General features: G+C 46.6%; 1 protein-coding gene across 6 annotated transcripts in view; it reads left to right on the forward strand.

Annotated features, from left to right (window-relative positions):
- Positions 1 to 19,785, forward strand: part of LOC129472544 (aflatoxin B1 aldehyde reductase member 3) — a 45,554-nt gene that overhangs the window by 23,949 nt on the left and 1,820 nt on the right. For 4 of the 6 annotated variants that reach the window (XM_055262290.1, XM_055262288.2, XM_063631743.1 and 1 more), the window contains 8 exons: positions 127 to 765; positions 2,951 to 3,136; positions 13,815 to 14,583; positions 16,699 to 16,886; positions 17,079 to 17,183; positions 17,954 to 18,050; positions 18,262 to 18,361; positions 18,930 to 19,059. In XM_055262290.1, the coding sequence (XP_055118265.1) occupies positions 745 to 765; positions 2,951 to 3,136; positions 13,815 to 14,583; positions 16,699 to 16,886; positions 17,079 to 17,183; positions 17,954 to 18,050; positions 18,262 to 18,361; positions 18,930 to 19,059 (1,596 nt within the window). In that variant the 5' untranslated portion in view covers positions 127 to 744. The remainder of the gene's footprint in view (positions 1 to 126; positions 766 to 2,950; positions 3,137 to 13,814; positions 14,584 to 16,698; positions 16,887 to 17,078; positions 17,184 to 17,953; positions 18,051 to 18,261; positions 18,362 to 18,929; positions 19,060 to 19,785) is intronic. The other 2 variants (XM_063631745.1, XM_063631744.1) reach the window with 2 other exon arrangements.

A 19,785-nucleotide genomic window follows, 5' to 3' on the forward strand; every position in this document is an offset into this window, starting at 1 on the left:
ATAATAATAATAATAATAATAAATAAATAAGTTAACAAATTTCAAAATACCTGATTTCTGTTGAATTTGAAATTGTGATGCATTCATTGGTATGCTGATAATTCTTCTATGTCTCTTCTGTTATAGGTAGAATTGGGTTATTTGCTGAAGCTTCTTGGTGGCCCTTGCTAGCCCAGGAAGAAACTTACATTTTGATTTTTTTGTACCATGGCTTTGGTTCACAAATTGCTGCCTGGTACTTATATTCTCAGAAAATTCTCTAAGCCAACTTCTGCCTTGTATCCATTTTTGGGTATTCGCTTTGCAGAGTATTCCAGTAGTCTTCAGAAACCACTGGCTTCTCCTGGCAAAGCCTCCTCACAGAGGAACTGAAGGGGATTTGCAAGGAGATCACCAGAAAGAAGTTGCTTTGGATATAACTTCTCCTGAGGAGAAGCCTGATGTTAGTTTCGATAAAGCAATTAGAGATGAAGCAATGTACAATTTTAGGCATTTGAAGGATGAAATTGTGGATCATTGGAGAGGACCGGAAGGCCGCCCTCTGCATGAGGTCTTGCTGGAACAAGCCAAGGTTGTCTGGCAGTTCCGGGGGATAAGTGGACAGTGACTTCTGATAAGACGACTGGAGGCAGAAGTGAAGTGTTTTGGAAAATGGGCAAGAATAACCAAAGTGCACTGCTATATGGAACTCTGAGCTGTGAGGCGCCTCAGGACGGGGATTCTACCTGAAGTGGGTACTGTGCAATGATATCCAGGATTCCAAGGGTAGGTGAGGCCCAGGAGCCATCGTTTTCTAGTGAATAGGGGTGAACTTCATTGTAGCATAAACTATAGAAGATAGCTTTTGTTTCTGTAAATGAAAACACCTGGCATGTTATATTTGGCACCTCACCTGTGTCGGGATAAGTAACTATTGGCACAAGTGTGAAGTGGAAGCACAAGGGGGAAGTGGTTTCTGAGGAGGAGGAGTGACTTGTTTCTGGGCATTGCTTTGGGCCAGGAATGAGCATTGTTATGTTTCAGGCATCCTGAGAGGTTAGACATTTGAAAGATTTTTGGAGATATTTTCATCTCCTCTAACAAAGACCACAACCTCTGTAATGACCAGGGGTTTTGTAGAGTGGATGTAGGGTCAGCCTGTGGCTTTCTTTTTTTTTTTGAAATGGAGTCTTGCTCTGTCACCCAGGCTGGAGTGCAGTGGCGTGATCTCGGCTCACTGCAACTTCCACCCTCCAGGTTCAAGCGATTCTCCTGCCTCAGCCTCCTGAGTAGCTGGGACTACTGGTGCACGCCACCACGCCCGGCTAATTTTTGTATTTTTAGTAGAGACAGGGTTTCACCATGTTGGCCAGGCTGGTCTTGAACTCCTGACCTCAGGTGATCCACACCCACCTTGGCCTCCCAGAGTGCTGGGATTACAGGTGTGAGCCACTGCACCTGGCCCAAATATTCATTCTGGAATAATGAAAATAGTAGATAACATTTATGAAGCGTGGCCTGCCAGTCCTTGTGCTAAGCACTTTATATACATTATCCCATTTATTACTCACAACAGTCCCCTGAGGTAAGATCATCCCAGGTTTATGGATGAGGAAACAGACTTGGATAGATTTAGTAACTTGTCCAAAGTTACACAGCTAATAAATATTAGTTCATATCTAGACATTGGTATTCTTGACATCAGAGTACCTTTGATATTGCTATAACTAAATACCTTTGGAAATGAACACTGAATTCCACTTTTAAAGAGAGAGGCAGTATAGATAGTTGTTAAGCACACAGATTTTGGAGTTAAACAGCACTGGATATACCACTTATTAGCTGAGTGCTCAGTTTGTTTATCTGTAAAATGGGGTAAGATGCTAATAACCTATCATAGCATTGTTGTGAGGATTAAATTATGCATGCAAATTAATGCAAATATTCAATGGATGCTAGCTACTGTTGTTAAATATCACTTTTAAAACTTAACCTCTTTTCTCTATAGTTTTCTGACTTGTGGAAAGGCAGTTGTCATAAAATAGGCCACTCAGAAGTCATTGCTCCTTGGCCGGGCGCAGTGGCTCACACCTGTAATCTCAGCCCTTTGGGAGGCTGAGGTGGGTGGATCACCTGAGGTCGGGAGTTTGAGATCAGCCTGACCAACATGGCGAAACCCTGTCTCTACTAAAAATACAAAAAATTAGCCGGGCATGGTGGTGCATGCCTGTAATTCCAGGTACTTGGGAGGCTGAGGCAGGAGAATTGCTTGAACTTGGGAGGCAGAGGTTGCAGTGAGCTGAGACCGTGCCATTGCACTCCAGTCTGGGCAACAAGAGCGAAACTTCGTCTCAAAAAAAAAAAAAAAAAGGCCGGGCGCGTAATCCCCGCACTTTGGGAGGCCAAGGCGGGTGGATCACCAGGTCAGGAGATTGAGACCATCCTGGCTAACACGGTGAAACCCCATCTCTACTAAAAATACAAAAAAATTAGCCGGGCGTAGTGTTGGGCGCTTGTAGTCCCAGCTATTTGGGAGGCTGAGGCAGGAGAATGACGTGAACCCAGGAGGCAGAGCTTGCAGTGAGCCGAGATTGTGTCACTGCACTCCAGCCTGGGTGACAGAGCAAGACTCCGTCTCAAAAAAAAAAAAAAAAAAAGGAAAAAAAAGTCATTGCTCCATAGGACCAGGTAAAGGAAATACATTCATTTCCATTCATTGAACACAGGTGAGTGCCTACGCCATGTAAACACTGTCCTGGGCCAGTTGTGTGTTGAACATTACCTTAGAAACATATAACTATGTCAGTATTTTGTGCTAAAATAATAATCACTGGGTTTATCTGCCTTCTTATGGGGCAGAAAGTCAGAAAAATGGTTAGTGAATCCTGTTGATGATGCTGACTTGGTGATGACTCACATTTTGCTAATAGTGGAGAATGAGGTACAATTAACTTTACTTTCAATATCTTAGGGTGCTTTTGAGAGGAAGATGTCTTATGATTGGTCCCAGTTCAATACTCTGTATCTCCGTGTACATGGGGATGGTCGGCCTTGGATGGTGAATATCAAGGAGGACATAGATTTCTTCCAGAGGAGGAATCAGATATATAGTTACTTCATGTTTACCCGTGGGGGACCCTACTGGCAGGAGGTCAAGGTAACAGCATAAATCTTCATTGTTTATAAAAATGAGGTCTTGGCTGGGTGAGGTGGCTCACGCCTGTAATCCTAGCATTTTGCGAGGCCGAGGCGGGTGGATCACCTGAGGTTAGGAGTTCGAGACCAGGTTGGCCAACATGATGAAACCCAGTCTCTACTAAAAATACAAAAAATTAGTTGGGCATGGTGGCACACGCCTGTAATCCAAGCTACTTGAGAGGCTGAGGCAGGAGGATTGCTTGAACCTGGGAGGTGTAGGTTGCAGTGAGCCAAGATCGTGCCATTGTACTCCAGCCTGGGCAACAGAGTGAGATGAGACTCTGTCTCAAAAAAAAAGAGGTCTTGGAGATGATTGTTACATTGTAGCTTCTTTTTTGTTACTAATCTTTCTTGGAAGGTGGGGGTTGGTGGGTAGAAGAAAGGTTAAGAGACATAAATGAATTTTCATTAATATAAATGTTAACATACTAACTAGTAAATATTTTTGGCCGGGCGCGGTGGCTCACGCTTGTAATCCCAGCACTTTGGGAGGCCGAGGCGGGTGGATCACGAGGTCAGGAGATCGAGACCACAGTGAAACCCCGTCTCTACTAAAAATACAAAAAATTAGCCGGGCGTGGTGGCGGGCGCCTGTAGTCCCAGCTACTCGGAGAGGCTGAGGCAGGAGAATGGCGTGAACCCGGGAGGCGGAGCTTGCAGTGAGCCGAGACTGCGCCACTGCACTCCAGCCTGGGTGACAGAGCGAGACTCCGTCTCAAAAAAAAAAAAAAAAAAAAAAAATATTTTTGATAAGGATGTGGCCAGGTCCATGCTAAGTCATAGGCACATCTCTGCTCTGTGTCCAAATAGATGGGGATTGTTTGTTTTTTAGAAGTTTCTGCCATTTCACGTCTTCTAGGCAACTTTTGTAAAGTTGGTGTCCTAGGCCTGCGTGGTGGCTCACACCTGTAATCGCAGCACTTTGGGAGGCCAAGGCAGACGGATCACTTGAGGTTGGGAGTTCGACACCAGCCTGACCAACATGGAGAAACACTGTTGTCTCTACTAAAAAAAATACAAAATTAGCCAGGCGTGGTGGCACATGCCTGTAATCCCAGCTACTTGGGAGGCTAAGGCAGGATAATTGCTTGAACCCGGGAGGCGGAGATTTCAGTGAGCCGAGATCATGCCATTGCACTCCAGCCTGGGCAACAAGAGCCAAACTCTGTCTCAAAAAAAAAAAAAAAAAAAAAAAAGTTGGTGTCCTAGGCCAGGCGTGGTGGCTCATGTCTGTAATCTCAGCACTTTGGGAGGCCAAGGTGGGTGAATCACCTGAGATCAGGAGTTTGAGACCAGCCTGGTTAACATGGCAAAACCCCATCTCTACTAAAAATACAAAAATTAGAGGCCAGGCACGGTGGCTCACGCCTGTAATCCCAGCACTTTGGGAGGCCGAGGTGGGCAGATCACATGGTCAAGAGATCGAGACCATCCTGGCCAACATGGCGAAACTCTGTCTCTACTAAAAATAAAAAAATTAGTTAGGTGTGGTGGCGTAGTTCCAGCTACTCAGAAGGCTGAGGCAGGAGAATCACTTGACCCTGGGAGGCAGAGGTTGCAGTGAGCCGAGATGGGCCACTGCTCTCCAGCCTGGCGGCAGAGTGAGACTCCATCTCAAAACAAAACAAAACAAAAGGCCAGGCACGGTGGCTCACCCTGTAATCCCAGCACTTTGGGAGGCCGAGGCGGGTGGATCACGAGATCAGGAGATGGAGACCATTCTGGCTAACACGGTGAAACCCCGTCTCTACTAAAAAATACAAAAAAAATTAGCCGGGCGTGGTGGCACGTGCCTGTAGTCCCAGCTACTCAGGAGGCTGAGGCAGGAGAATGGCATGAACCCGGGAGGCGGAGCTTGCAGATCGCGCCACTGCACTCCAGGCTGGGCATGAGACTTCGTCTCAAAAAAAAAAAAAAAAAAAAAAAAATTAGCCGGGCATGGTGGCGCGTGCCTGTAATCCCAGCTACCAGGGAGGCTGAGGCAGGAGGATTGCTTGAACCTGGGAGGCAGAGGTTGCAGTAAGCTGAGATCGTGCCACTGCACTCCAGCCTGGGCAACAGAGCGAGACTCCGTCTCAAAAAAAAAAAAAAACAACTCACAAGAAAGCCCCCATTTTGCTCATGTCATATACTTGAGGGTCGTCCTGAATTCTTCTCCTTCGCCCCACATCCAGTCTATTAGCGAGTCTTGTCACCTCTGCTTCCAAAATACACACAGCAGCTGACCATTTCTAGCCATTTCTTCTACTCCCACCCTGGTCCAGGTGTTTGGATTATTGCAGCAGCTTCATTATTGATTTTCCTGTTTGTCTTCTTGCTCCACTAAAATCCTGGCTCCACAGCAGCCAGAGTGATCTTTCTGAAACATAGTTCAGATGACATCATTTACATGCTTCTAAGCATGTAAATGTACCTCCTAAGCATGTAACCTGTATTAGTCTGTTCTCGTGCTGATGCTATGAAGAAATACCTGAGACTGGGTAATTTATAAAGGAAAGAGGTTTAATTGACTCACAGTTCTGCAGGGCTGGGGAGGCCTTAGGTAACTTATAAAATCATGGCAGAAGGGGAAGTAAACACATCCTCCTTCACATGGTGGCAGGAAAGAGAATGAGAGCCGAGTGAAGGGGTAATCTCCTTATAAAACCATCAAATCTTGTGAGAACTCACTATCACGAGAACAGTATGGGGGGAACCACCCCTATGGTTCAGTTAACTTCACCTGGTCCCTCCCTTGACACATGGGGATTACTACAATTCCAGATGAGATTTTGGGTGGGGACACAGCCAAACCATATCAGGACCCTTCAGTGGTTTCCCATTACAATTCGAATAAAGTCCAGCCTGGGCTAGGTGGCTCATGCTTTTAATCCCAGCACTTTGGGGGGCTGAGATGGGCAGATCACTTGAGGTCAGGAGTTTGAAACCAGCCTGGTCTACATGGTGAAATCTTGTGTCTACTAAAAATACAAAAAATTAGCTGCAGGTGGTGGCACACGCCTGTAGTCCCAGCTCCTCAGGAGGCTGAGGCAGGAGAATTGCTTGAACCTGAGAGGTGGAAGTTGCAGTGAGCCAAGATCGCGCCACTGTACTCCAGCCTGGGCAACAGAGTAAGACTCCATTTCAAAAAAATAAATAAGTAAAGTCCAGACTCCTGAACATGGCCTATGGGCCTACAATATCGGACCCCTGTCTTCATCTTCCATCTCTCCTCCTACCTCCCTCCTCCACACCAGCCCCTTTTCTGTCAGATTCAACAACCTCATTTCCATCTCAGAGCTTTGCACTTAGTGTTGCTCTGCTGTAATGCTCTGCCCGCATGTCTTCACCTGCTTTCTCTTTCCTATCATTCACCTCTCGGCTCAAAAGTTGCCTCAGAGAGGCCTTTCCTGATTGCTGTAACTAAAGTTGGACCCTCTAATTCAGTTATTTCAACACCACCATCCTATAACTTTCTTCATAGAACTTATCACTAACTAAAATTACTTTGTTCATTCATTCATCTGTTTATTGTCACTCTACTGCCTTCCCTGGAACATAAATTATATAAATTCTTTTTTTTTTTTTTTTTTTTTTTTGAGGAGTCTCACTCTTATCGCCCAGGCTGGAGTGCGGTGGTGTGATCCCAGCTCACGGCAACCTTTGCCTTCCAGGTTCAAGAGATCCTCCTGCTGGGACTACAGGCGTGTACCACAACGCCCAGCTAATTTTTGTATTTTTAGTAGAGATGGGGTTTCATTCACCAAGTTGGCCAGGCTGGTTTCGAACTCCTAACCTCAAGTGATCCACCCGCCTCGGCCTCCCAAGGTTCTGGGATTATAGGCGTTTGAGTCATCACACCTGGCCCTAAATTCTGTAAATTCTGTGAGAGCAGGGATCTTGCTTATATTGTTCCTACCAGTTTCCCCTGCACCTGGAATTTTGTCCTAGTGCCTAGCACAAAATAAGCATTCAATATATACATATATATGTAGTAATATAGATATATAACACAAATTATATATACTTGTATTTAAGTAATATATATAATGAATTATTATACAAAATAACTACTTCATTATAAAAAACTTGGAAAATACAGAAAAAAAATCTTGTACTACCACTATCCAGTGATAAAATACTATTTTTATTTTATTTTATTTTATTTTTTTTTGTGAGACGGAGTCTCGCACTGTCGCCCAGGCTGGACTGCAGTGGCGGGATCTCGGCTCGCTGCCAGCTCCGCCTCCCGGGTTCACACCATTCTCCTGCCTCAACCTCCCGAGTAGCTGGGACTACAGGTGCCCACCACCACGCCTGGCTAATTTTTTGTAGTTTTAGTAGAGACGGGGTTTCACCGTGTTAGCCAGGATGGTCTTGATCTCCTGATCTCGTGATCTGCCCGCCTCGGCCTCCCAAAGTGCTGGGATTACGGGTGTGAGCCACCGCACCCGGCACAAAAATACTATTTTTAATATGTGTCTTCCAGACTTTTCTAGTCACACTTTTCCCTTCCAGTGGTGTTTTATAACATATATACAGTATTTTCACTGAACTATTGTTTACAACTTTCTCTTCAAATATATTTCTACATCATTTTTAATATCTTCATGATATTATATAAGTAGACAACAATTTTGGCTGGGTCCAGTGGCTCACACCTGTAATCCTAGCACTTTGGGAGGCTAAGGCTGTGAATCATTTGAAGCTAGGAGTCTAAGACAAGCCTGAGCAACATGGCAAAACCCTGTCTCTACAAAAAATACAAAAATTATCCCAGCGTGGTGGCATGCACCTTTAGTCCCACCTACTCAGGAGGCTGAGGTGGGAGGATTGCTTGAACCTGAGAGGTCAAGGCTGCAGTGAGCTGAGATCACCCTACTGCATGCACTCCAGCCTGGGTGACAGAGTAAGACCCTATCTCAAAAAAAAAAATGTTTTTTTCTTAACTTGTTCTTCATTATGTACATGTAGATTTAGATTGTTTTCAGAGTTTTCTACTGTCGGAACAAACTCTGAGGTAAACATACTTAACTATTTTCATAGGCTATATTCCTAGAGATAAAATTACTGGAGTAACTATTAATATGTATAATTCGTTTTTATTTATGTTCATTAAAATTTATTTACTTATTTGAGACAGGGTCTCTCTTCTGTTGCCCATGCTGGAGTGCAGCATGGGCTCGCTGTAGCCCCAACCTCCCAGTCTCAGGTGATCCTCCCACCTTAGCCTCCTGAATAGCCAGGACTACAAGGATGCACCACTATGGCTGGATAAGTTTTTTGTTTTTTTAGTAGAGTCTTGGTTTCACCATGTTGCCCAGGCTGGTCTTGAACTCCTGGGCTCAATTGATCCTACTGTGTTGGCCTCCCAAAGTGCTGGGATTACAGGTGTGCACAACCATGCCCAGCCATTTTCTTCCTTTGTTAAACTCAAAATATAAATAAGATTAGCATACTCTGTACCTGTTTTTTGTGTTTTTAAAATTTAGGAATATATCCTGGAGAGCTTCTGTATAATTATTTAGGCAAGGTGTGGTGGTTCATGCCTGTAGGCCAAGGTTGGCAGATTACTTGAGCTCAGGAGTTTAAGACCAGCCTGGCCAACATGGTGAAACACTGTCTCTACCAAAAAAAAAAAAAAAAAAATTAGCCGGGTGTGGTGGTGTGCACCTATAGTCCCAGCTACTCAGGAAGCTGAGGTGGGAGAATCGCTTGAAACTGGGAGGTGGAAGTTGCAGTGAGCCAATATCGCACCACTGCACTCCAGCCTGGGTAACAGAGTGAGACCCTATCTCAAAACAAAACAAAACACAAACAATTAAGGCCAGATATAGTTTTAAAAGATTGCGCTTAATAATAAGTAAATTACATAGAGAAGAAATATGAAAATAAAGTTGATGAATAAAAAGGCACACTTGAAAATTCAAGAGTAGAAGGAATAGGACATTTCTTTTTGTTCTGTTTCTAATGTAGGAAGGAAGGGAAATGTTAAAATTCTTTTTTCTTTTTTTTTTTTTTTCTGAGACAGAGTCTCGCTCTGTTGCCCAGGCTGGAGTGCAGTGGTGCAATCTTGGCTTACTGCAACCTCTGCCTCCCAGGTTCAGGCAACAAAGTGAGACCCCATTCTCCACAGAAAGAAAAAAAAAAAAAAAGCTGTGTTTAGGATACTAGTCTTTTTTCCATAAATGTTACAAATATTTTTTTCATAGTTAACCCTTTATCGTTTGGCCTGGGTTATATCTTTGATCCAAATGGCTAGCCATTTGTCATAATACATATATTAAATAATTTTAGAATAAATGTAAACTCTTATTTTATCGTTACAATTACATGCAGATGCCTCAATTGCTTACATTTCAGTTATGAAGTAAATGCTTTCTTCTTTCAGATTCTTTTTTCCAAATTTTTCTTCTCTAATCGAGGAAGAATCCAGGATGTTCAGCATGAGCTACTGCTCCTGGCCTATGGATGCCCTTTATCAGTTTCAGGAATTCCCTTCTATTCCTAGTTGGCTGAGAGGTTTATTTTCCTTTCATGAATAGGTATTAAATTTTGTCTAATGCTTTTTCTGCATCTATTGAGATGGTGATATGGGTTTTGTCTTATAGCCTGTTAGTATAGTAAATTATATTGATTGATTTTAAAATATTAAGGCAACCTTGTATTCCTGGGATGAAACTAACTTGGTCATGATACATTATTGTTTGTATTTACTACTGTATTCATTTTGCTAAGTTTTAAAAGGATTTTTGAAAAAAATAAAGAGGATTTTGTGTCTAGATCCATGAAGGATATGTGTGTAGTTTCTTTTCTTGTAACATCTTTGTGTCATTTGGTATCTGGTAATGCTAGCTTCAAGATGAGTTGGTAAGTGACCGCTCCTCTTCTATATATTAGAAACATTTGTGCAGAATTGATGTTGTTTCTTCCTTAAGTGTCCAATGAAGCCATGTAGACCTGGAGTTTTCTTTGTGGAAGTATTTTTTTTTTTATCAAGAATTCAATATCTGGGCGAGACGAGATGGCTCACACTTGTAATTCCAGCACTTTGGGAGGGTGAGGCAGGAAGAATATTTGAACCCAGGAGTTTGAAACCAGCCTGAGAAATATAGCGAGACTCTGTCTCTACAAAAATATTTTTACAAAATTAGCCAGGTGTAGTGAGGTGCACCTGTAGTCCCAGCTACTTGGGAGGCTTGGGCAGAAGGATCGCTTGAGCCCAGGAGGTTGAGGCTGCAGTGAGCTATGATTGCACCATTGAACTCAAACCTAGAAGTCAGAGCAAGACCCTGTCTTAAGAAAAAAAAAAAAAATCAGGTTTGTTTTTTTTTTCTTTTTTTAGACGGGGTCTGGCTCTGTCACCCAGGCTGGAGTGCAGTGGTATGATCTTGGCTCACTGGAACATCTGCCTCCCGGGTTCAAACATTTCTCCTTGCCTCAGTCTTCCAAGTAACTGATTACAGGCACACACCACCACACCCAGCTAATTTTTGGATTTTTAGTGGAGATGGGGTCTCACCATGTTGACCAGGCTGGTCTCCAATTCCTGACCTCAAGTGATCTGCCTGCCTCGGCCTCCCAAAATGCTGGGATTACAGGCGTGAGCCACTGCACCCGGCTGTCTCATTTTTCCTGAGTGGGCTTTGGTAGTTTGTGTTTTTCAAGGAAATTGTCTATTTCATCTAACTTACTAAATGTATTCACATAAAGGTTTTAATAATCTACCCTACTGTCATTTTAATTTTTGTACAATTTGTAGTGGTGTCTCTTCTGCTCTTTCTGGTGTGGTTAATCTGTGTATTCTCTCTTTTATTCCTGATCAGTCTAGCCAGAGGTTTATCAACTTTAGCGTTGTATTTATAGAACCTATTTCTGGTTTTACTGACTTTTGCTGATGTTTTTGTTTTATATTTCATTTATTTTGGCTTTTTTTTTTTTTCCTTTGAAATGGAGTCTTGCTCTGTTTCCCAGGCTGGTGTGCAGAGGAGTGATCTTGGCTCACTGCAGCTTCTGCCTCCCGGGTTAAAACGATTCTCCCACATCAGCCTATTTTGGCTATTATTTTTATTATTTCCTTTCTTCTGCTAATTTTGGTTTTACTTGACTCTTCCTTTTGTGGTTTCTTAAAATACAAGCCTCGGCCGGTGCAGTGGCTCACACCTGTAATCCCAGCACTTTGGGAGGCTGAGGGAGAGGATCCCTTGAGGCCAGGAGTTCAAGACCAGCCTGGCAAACATGGTGAGACCCCTTCTCTGCTAAAAATACAAAAATTAGCCGGGCATGGTGGTGCATGCCTGTATTTCCAGCTACTCAGGAAACTGGGGCATGAGAATTGATTGAACCCAGGAGGCTGAGGTTGCAGTGAGCTGAGATTGCACCACTGCTCTCCAGACTGTGCGACAGAGTGAGACTTTGCCTCAAAACAAACAAAAAAATAAAGTAAATGCTTACATTATTGATTTGAAATATTTATTTTGTAATATGTCAAAGTGGTGCTATAAATTTCCCTCATAGCCCTACTGTGGCTGCATCTCAGAAAATTTGATATGTCCTGTTTTTACTTTCATTCAGTTCAAAATATGACCTAATTTTCCTTGTGATTACATATTTGACCCATGGGTTATTTAATTTCTAAATATGTGAAGATTTTCTAGATATCATTCCATTATTATTTTCTATTTTTGCTTTTTCATCTATTTATTAACTTATTTACTTATTTTCAGTTCCCTCTCAGGCGCTAAATTATGTTATTATTTTCTTTTCTTTCTTTTTTTTTTTTTTTTTTGAGAGAGTCTTTCTCTGTCGCCCAGGCTGGAGTGCAGTGGTGTGATGTTGGCTCACTGCAACCTCTGCCTCCCAGGTTCAAGCAATTCTGCTGCCTCAGCCTCCTGAGTAGCTGGGATTACAGGCACACACCATAATGCCCAGATAATTTTTTTGTATTTTTAGTAGAGATGGGGCTTCACCATATTGGCCAGGCTGGTCTTGAACTTCTGACCTCAAGTGATCTGCCCACCTCGGCCTCCCAAAGTGCTGGGATTAGAGGTGCGAGCCACCACACCCAGCCTCTGTTATTATTTTCTAGTTTAATTCCATCGTGTTCAGAGATGTACTTTGTATGATTGGAATCCTTTAAAATTTATTTATTTATTTATTTATTTTTAATATGGAGTCTCACTCTGTTGCCCAAGCTAGAGTGCAATGGCCTAATCTCGGCTCACTGGACTCTCCACCAACCAGGTTTAAGTGATTATCCTGCCTCAGCCTCTCGAGTAGCTGAGATTACAGGGGCATGCCACCACGCCTGGCTAATTTTTGTATTTTTAGTAGCGATGGGGTTTCACTGTGTTGGCCAAGCTGGTCTCAAACTCCTGACCTCAGTTAATCCACCTGCCTTGGCCTCCCAAAGTGCTGGGATTACAGGCGTGAACCACCGCTCCCGGCCTCTTTTACATTTATTAAGACTTGTTTTATGCCTCCAAATATGGTATATCTTGGTGGATGTGCACTTGAAAAGAATGCATATCCTGCTGTTGTTGGATATTCCATTCATGTTGTTTATGTGGAATTGGTTAATAACATTGAGTCTTGTATACCTTTACTGAGTTTCTGTAAATTATGACTGATAACTGTTCTACAACTATTGAGAATGATGTGTTGAAATCTCCAATTATAATTTTGTATTTATCTACTACTTCTTTAGTTCTATTATTGTTTTTCATGTATTTTGATGATCTATGCTTAGGTGCATATATATTTAGAATTATATCTTCTTTATTAATTGACCTGTCATTATGATATGTCCCTCTTTGTCTTTGGTAGTTTTTGTTGTTGTTGTTGTTGTTGTTTTTGCTTTGAGACAGGGTCTCAATCTGCAGCGTTGACCTCCCAGGCTTAGATGTTTCTCCCACCTCAGCCTCCCAAGTAACTGGGACCACAGGCGCATGCTACCACAATTTGATAATTTTTAAAATTTTGTTGTAGAGATAAGATCTCCCTGTGTTGCCCAGGCTAGTCTCAAACTCCTGGGCTCAAGCAATCCTCCCTTCTCAGGCGCCCAAAGTGCTAAGATTACAGGTGTGGGCCAGTATTCTTTGTTTTGAAATCTACTTTGTCTGATATTCATTTAGCCATTCCAACTTTTTAAAATTTAGTTTTGTCAGTGTATGTATTTTCCCATCTTTTTGCTCTTAAACTATCTGTTTTTATATTTGAATAGCTTTCTAGTATTTACCATATAGTTCGGTTTTGCTTTTTTATCCATTCTAACAATCACTGCCTTTTACTTGTGAGCATTTACATCATTTATATTTATGTAATTATTGATATGATTGGGTTTAAATCAATTTTGCTATTGGTTTTTCATTTGTTCCATCTGTGTATTGGTCTTTTTTTCTTTTGTATTCGGAGACAGATTTGCCCCCTGTCACCCAGGGTGGAGTGCAGTAGCGCTATTACAGCTCACTGCAGCTGGGCACTGGTCCATTTTTTTATCTTTTCTTTTTTTTTCTTTTGAGACAGGGCCTCCCTATGTTGCCCAGGCTGGATTCAAACTCCTGGGCTCAAGTGATCCTCCTGCCTTGATCTCTCAAAGTGTTGGCATTACAGGCGTAAGTCACCAGAGCCAGTCATTTTTTTTTTCACTTAATTCACAGAATTCAATGCCAACAGTTCTTTTCTTTCAACACTTTAACCATGTCACTCCATGGGGACGCTGTCTTGAGCCTTTGGTAAGCCTCATTCTCCAGGACCACACGGCAGGCGCAACAGCCCTAGGTCCACCCCACCCGGTAAGCTCCCTCCTGGAGGAGACAGAGATCCAGGACAGCTCTGGGGCAAGGCCGAGGAAGGAGGGACGACGGAGCAGGGAGGCCCGAAGAGTCCCCGCCTTTTGGGATAGTCGCCACCCTTGGACCCCCTCACCCTTGGGGACGTTGAGGAGTGTTAAAATCTCCAAGACGCGAGTCACTGGTACGAAGCCACAGCCATTTCGCAGCTTGTTCGGTGCAAGTGCAGAAGGTCCTAGTAGCCGAGCGTGGAGTCGAGCTAGTGGGCGGTGTTGGGCACCTTCGGCCGCGCCCTCAGCTGCACCCCCCGGTGGGCGGGGCCCGAGCCAGTCTTTAAAGCCACGCGGGCGCCGGCTCCGGGGCTGGTGCTTCCGACCGCTGCGCGCCGCTCCCGGGCTGTCGCAGTCTCCCGTTGCCTCCGTCATGTCCCGGCAGCTGTCGTGGGCCCGGCCAGCCACGGTGCTGGGCGCCATGGAGATGGGGCGCCGCATGGACGCGCCCACCAGCGCCGCAGTCACGCACGCCTTCCTGGAGCGCGGCCACACAGAGATAGACACCGCCTTCGTGTACAGCGACGGCCAGTCCGAGACCATCCTGGGCGGCCTGGGGCTCGGGCTGGGCGGCAACGACTGCAGAGGTAACAGTGGCCCCGATCCTTCCCCTGCACGGTGCAGAGCTGAGCCTGTCCACAGCCATGCACCGCCCCGCTCTCCCTGGCCCCGAGCAGCACCCACAGCTTTGTCCCCCCACCGCCCCCGCCCCCGTCCACCTTGCAGCCTTGGGAACCCCAGGCTTCTTTGGCACGTCTAGCTCCGGACAGCTTTTCTCTCCTCTTCTCTTCTGTTGTCTCTCTTCTCTTCCGGGAGGTAGGCAGCACCCTCACTGACGCCTGGATGACTCGGTCTTGCCTGGAATGACTTGGCTAGCCCCTCTCCGGAGCACGAAAAACATTGGAATCTGGCATTGTGCAGCTCCTGTCCCCACCTGTGCCCTCCAGGTGCCCTTGACGGGCCTGATCTGCAGAAATTCTGTTCTTAGCGCCTGGCACTCCCTGGCACAGGCCGAAATCAGAGTTTGGACCCAGCACACTATCTGCTTCCTCCTTTGCACATGCCAGCCTGCTCCTGGCCCCGGACTTTGCTCTGAGTACCTTGTACTCACAAGGACACCTCACAAAGGTGGCAGTGCCAGGGAGCCTTGGCAGCTCCCTCAGGGGGATGAGGGATTGGGGTGGTACAGGGTCTCACTGCCCTCTCTGTGGGAGGCTCTGTCTGAGGCTATTGGAGAGAAATGGACACTAATCCACTCCAGGAAGCTCCAGTTCTAGAGATGGCTGGGGAGCCCAGAGTGACCCCTTCCTGGGAGGGACCCCGTGAAGAAAGAACGGATAGGAGTTTGCCAGGAAGAGTACGAGGGGCAAGGGCGTCAGGGCAGTGGGCATGGGTGTGGAAAGGCAAATGTGATTTGGCAATGCCGCGGGTGCTGGAGGAGGCAGGTGTGGCCGGAGGGGAGGATGTGTGTATAGGGGCAGGAGGAGCTGCCCTCAGTCTGATGCCATTTGCAGTGCTTAGGCCGATGCCTGGCAGGCACATGGTGAGGGCTGGGAAATGTTAGCTGTTTCTTTGTTCTTAGTATTAGCACCATTTGCCTCCTTCCACTCTGAGTGTCTGAGTGGAGTCTTATTTCTCCTCTGATTCACCACATGGTAGATCCAGAACGAACCGAGCCTATGCATGCATCTCAGTGCCACACTCTTTCTAGATCACCTGGCTGCCACTCGGTGAGAGCTCTAACCATATTTCTGATTTTTTTTTTTGAGACAGGGTCTTGCTTTTTTGCCCAGGCTGGAGTGGAGTGGTGCGATATGGCTCATTTCAGCTTTGACCTCTCAGGGCTCAAGCCATCCTCCCACCTCAGTCTCCTGAGTAGCTGGGACTACTACAGTGCCACCACGCCCGGCTAATTTTTTGTATTATTCATCGAAACTAGAGTGTCACTTTGTTGCCCAGGCTGGTCTCAAACCCCTGAGCTCAAGTGATCCTCCTGCTGTGGCCTCCCAAAGTGCTGAGATTACAGGTGTGAGCCACCACAAATCTGCACCCTCTGCCTGGCCCTTATTTCTGATTTTTTTTTTCTTTTCTTTTTTAATCCTTCTTTGTCTTCTGCTTGAGTCCAAGGTTGGCTGGCAAAAGTCCTCAGATCTGATCTGAAGTTAAGTTCAGTTGAGAAGCAGAGGGGTGGTGGTGGAATGGATAAATTCCAGATGAATAGTTCCTCAAACCTGCTCCTTGCCAGGCCTCAAGGGCTCCAGTTACTGCCCTCCTGCCAGCCTAAGTGACTTTCTAAGTGTGAAAAGTGGGAAGAAGACTCTCCACTCACCTGTTAGTCCAGTTCACTAAGGAACTAAGATTCATTTTTTTTTTCTTTTGGTTTGTTTCTTTGTTTGAGAAGAAGTCTCACTGTGTCGCCAGGCCAGAGTGCTGTAGCACAATCTCGGCTCACTGCAACCTCCGCCTCCCGGGTTCAAGCAATTCTCCTGCCTCAGACTCCGGACTAGCTGGGGACTACAGGCGGACTCCACTACGCCCAGCTAATTTTTGTATTTTTATTAGAGACGGGGTTTCACCATGTTGGTCCAGCTGGTCTTGAACTCCTGACCTTCTGATTTGCCTGCCTTAGTCTCCCAAAGTGCTGGGATTACAGGCGTGAGCCACGGCGCCTGGCCCTGAATTTCATTTCTCTTTCCTCTCAGTGAAAATTGATACCAAGGCCATTCCACTGTTTGGGAACTCCCTGAAGCCTGACAGTCTCCGGTCCCAGCTGGAGACGTCACTGAAGCGGCTGCAGTGTCCCCGAGTGGACCTCTTCTACCTGCACATGCCAGACCACAGCACCCCGGTGGAAGAGACACTGCATGCCTGCCACCAGCTCCACCAGGAGGTGAGGGGACCCCTGAGCTCTGGGAGGTGGTCCACTGCTGCTCTCCTTATCCTGATCCTAATGGTGAGAGCAGAGGCACCAGGGCGGTCCCAGGGTGGAACAGGGAACAGCCGCATTCCCCGGGGCCCCACCCTGGCCTCCCCTTCCTGGTCTGGGCTGCACTGTGTTCTGACTGGAGCCTCACCCGAGCAGGGCAAGTTCGTGGAGCTTGGCCTCTCCAACTATGCCGCCTGGGAAGTGGCCGAGATCTGTGCCCTCTGCAAGAGCAATGGTTGGATCCTGCCCACTGTGTACCAGGTGAGGGCTGGGGCTGCAGAGCCCAAGGTCTCCAGAACTCCTGCTCATCCTGGGCTGTCTTTGCCCCTCTGACTGCCCCCATGCTCTCTGCGTAGCAGCCACTCCCCTGCTGAAAGCCTGCAGATGGCTCCCAGATACCCTCAGGATGCCATTCAAGTTCCTCAGGCTGGCCACTGGGCATCTGCTTCCTTCCTGCCTATCTGTGACCTTGGACCCTTCCTTCCCTACCTTCCCCTGCACTCAGCCTGGAACAAGCCCTTCCCCCACCACCGCCCCTTCCCTGGGAGAATGGTTCAGGTCTCACATACGTGTCTCTTCCTCTGGAAGCCTTTCTAGACGGGCCCAGAAGACCCTGAGACCTCAGGTCCTTGTTTACCTCCTCATGATTCATTGCACAAATATTTGTACACCTGCTTGGTGCCAGGCACTGGTCACAGAACTTTCTAGTCTATTATGATTGCCTCATGACTCGATTATAACTGTTTATACTTGACCTTACTACAAAATGTTTGAGGGAAGGGACCTTGTCCTTTTAGCTTTTGAATCTAAATCTGACAACCAGCCCATAGTTGGTGCTCGTGAAAGTTGGCAGAATGAATGAATTTTCCTCGGGCATAAGCCCCTTTCACCAGCACCAGTAAGAATAAGTATATGTCCAGATAGTTAAAGTCCTAGAATTGTTAAGGTCTGAAATAAGGGTTCTATGAGGTAAGTTTGAGGTCCCTTCTTTTGACACGTCCACCCTGTCCCTGGGGCCCTTCTCGTTGCAGGGCATGTACAACGCCACCACCCGGCAGGTGGAAACGGAGCTCTTCCCCTGCCTCAGGCACTTTGGACTGAGGTTCTATGCCTTCAACCCTCTGGCTGGTACGTGGAGCATTCCTGGCCCTGACTCAGCCTATTCCCAAACCACAGATGCCCAGCCCAGGACCTGGGAAACAGGGAGGGTTTGACAAGAGGCTGGGCTGCTTCCTTCAGCCCTCCTGGGTCCCTGCCCCTCCCCTAGACCAGAGCCCTGAGGGATGTGTCAGCTTCTGGGGCACTCTGGGCCCCGGGGCTAATTGCTGCCTTCCTGCAGGGGGCCTGCTGACTGGCAAGTACAAGTATGAGGACAAGGACGGGAAACAGCCCATGGGCCGCTTCTTTGGGACTCAATGGGCAGAGATCTACAGGAATCGGTGAGCTAGGGGTACTTGGTGTGGATGGCTGGGGTGGGGTCAGCTTTATGTGGAATGAAGTCCTGAGCTGCTCCTGGGGTAAGGCCTTTCCTTGCTGTGTGCACCTGCTCCCCTGCATTCCTTCAGGAATTTCCAAACCCTCTGTGGGTTTTCTTGTTGTCTTGGGACCTCCAGGAAGAAAGGAGGCTCCCTGGACCTCGGGGTCTTGAAGTTGTAGCTCTTTCCTGAGCAATCACCTGCTAGGAAGGAAACAGCGAGCCTTGGGGGAAGGTCCAGGAGGCCTGGGGCTGAGTCCTGACCCGTCTCAGCGGCCTTCATGTCCTTAGGGGAAATGAGCAGGCTGATGAGTTCTCAGGAATAAAGATTCGTTGAGGTCTCTACGGAGGGGCCCAGCATCCGGGGTGGTTCTGATGCCCAGCAAAGTGGGAGACCTATGACCAGAAAGGACACCCGCCCCTCAGGGCTGCAGGGTGTGGGGTGGGGCAGTGGCCCTGGATGGCTCTTTGGTTGTGGCTCCCAGTGTGACCCTGATTGTACTGACCCCTGTGCCACCATCCCCCCTGAACAGCTTCTGGAAGGAGCACCACTTCGAGGGCATTGCCCTGGTGGAGAATGCCTTGCAGGCTGCGTATGGCGCCAGCGCTCCCAGCATGACCTCAGCCGCCCTCCGGTGGATGTACCACCACTCACAGCTGCAGGTAAGCAGTGACCCTGGGCGCTCAGCTTCTTCCCTTCCAGGGGGACCAGCATTCATTACCTTTAGGTGAAGCCCAAAGCATTTGTTTTCTCGATTCCTCTGAAATTTCTTTCTTCCAACTCTCATAAACACTCTTCCTACTGGTCTTTTTTTTTTTTTTTGAGAGTCTCGCTCTGTTATCCCAGCTGGAGTGCGGTGGCACGATCTTGGCTCACTGCAACCTCTGCCTCCCAGACTCAAGCAATTCTCCCCCAGCCTCCCGAGTAGCTGGGATTACAGGCATGTGCCACTATGCCCAACTAATTGTATTTATAGTAGAGACGGGGTTTCGCCAAGCTGCCTATGCTGGTCTCGAACTCCTGAGCTCAGACAATTCACCCTCCTCAGCCTCTCAAAGTGCTGGGATTACAGGCTTGAGCCACTGCACTCGGCCTTCCCATTGGTCTTTGATGGTATCTGAGTGCCAGGCTTTGTAATGAGGGCTTCGCTGCAGGGATTTCATTATTCCTTCGGCTTTATGAAATGACTATCCCCGTGCTATTGACGAGGAAACCGAGTTTCACCCAGCTGTTAAAGGGGCAGACATTTTAACACAGGTTCAACTGTAAAGCCCACTAGTCTCATCCTTTTGATGGGAGCTGGAATTTCCCTCTCTCAGTGCCTCATGTCTTCCTCTTTCAAATTTTTATCCAACTCCAGCCTTAGATGTTGCAATAGTGTCTGGCAC

The sequence above is a fragment of the Symphalangus syndactylus genome, chromosome 22 (genome assembly GCF_028878055.3).
Source record: "Symphalangus syndactylus isolate Jambi chromosome 22, NHGRI_mSymSyn1-v2.1_pri, whole genome shotgun sequence".
Taxonomy (NCBI): Eukaryota; Metazoa; Chordata; class Mammalia; order Primates; family Hylobatidae; genus Symphalangus; species Symphalangus syndactylus.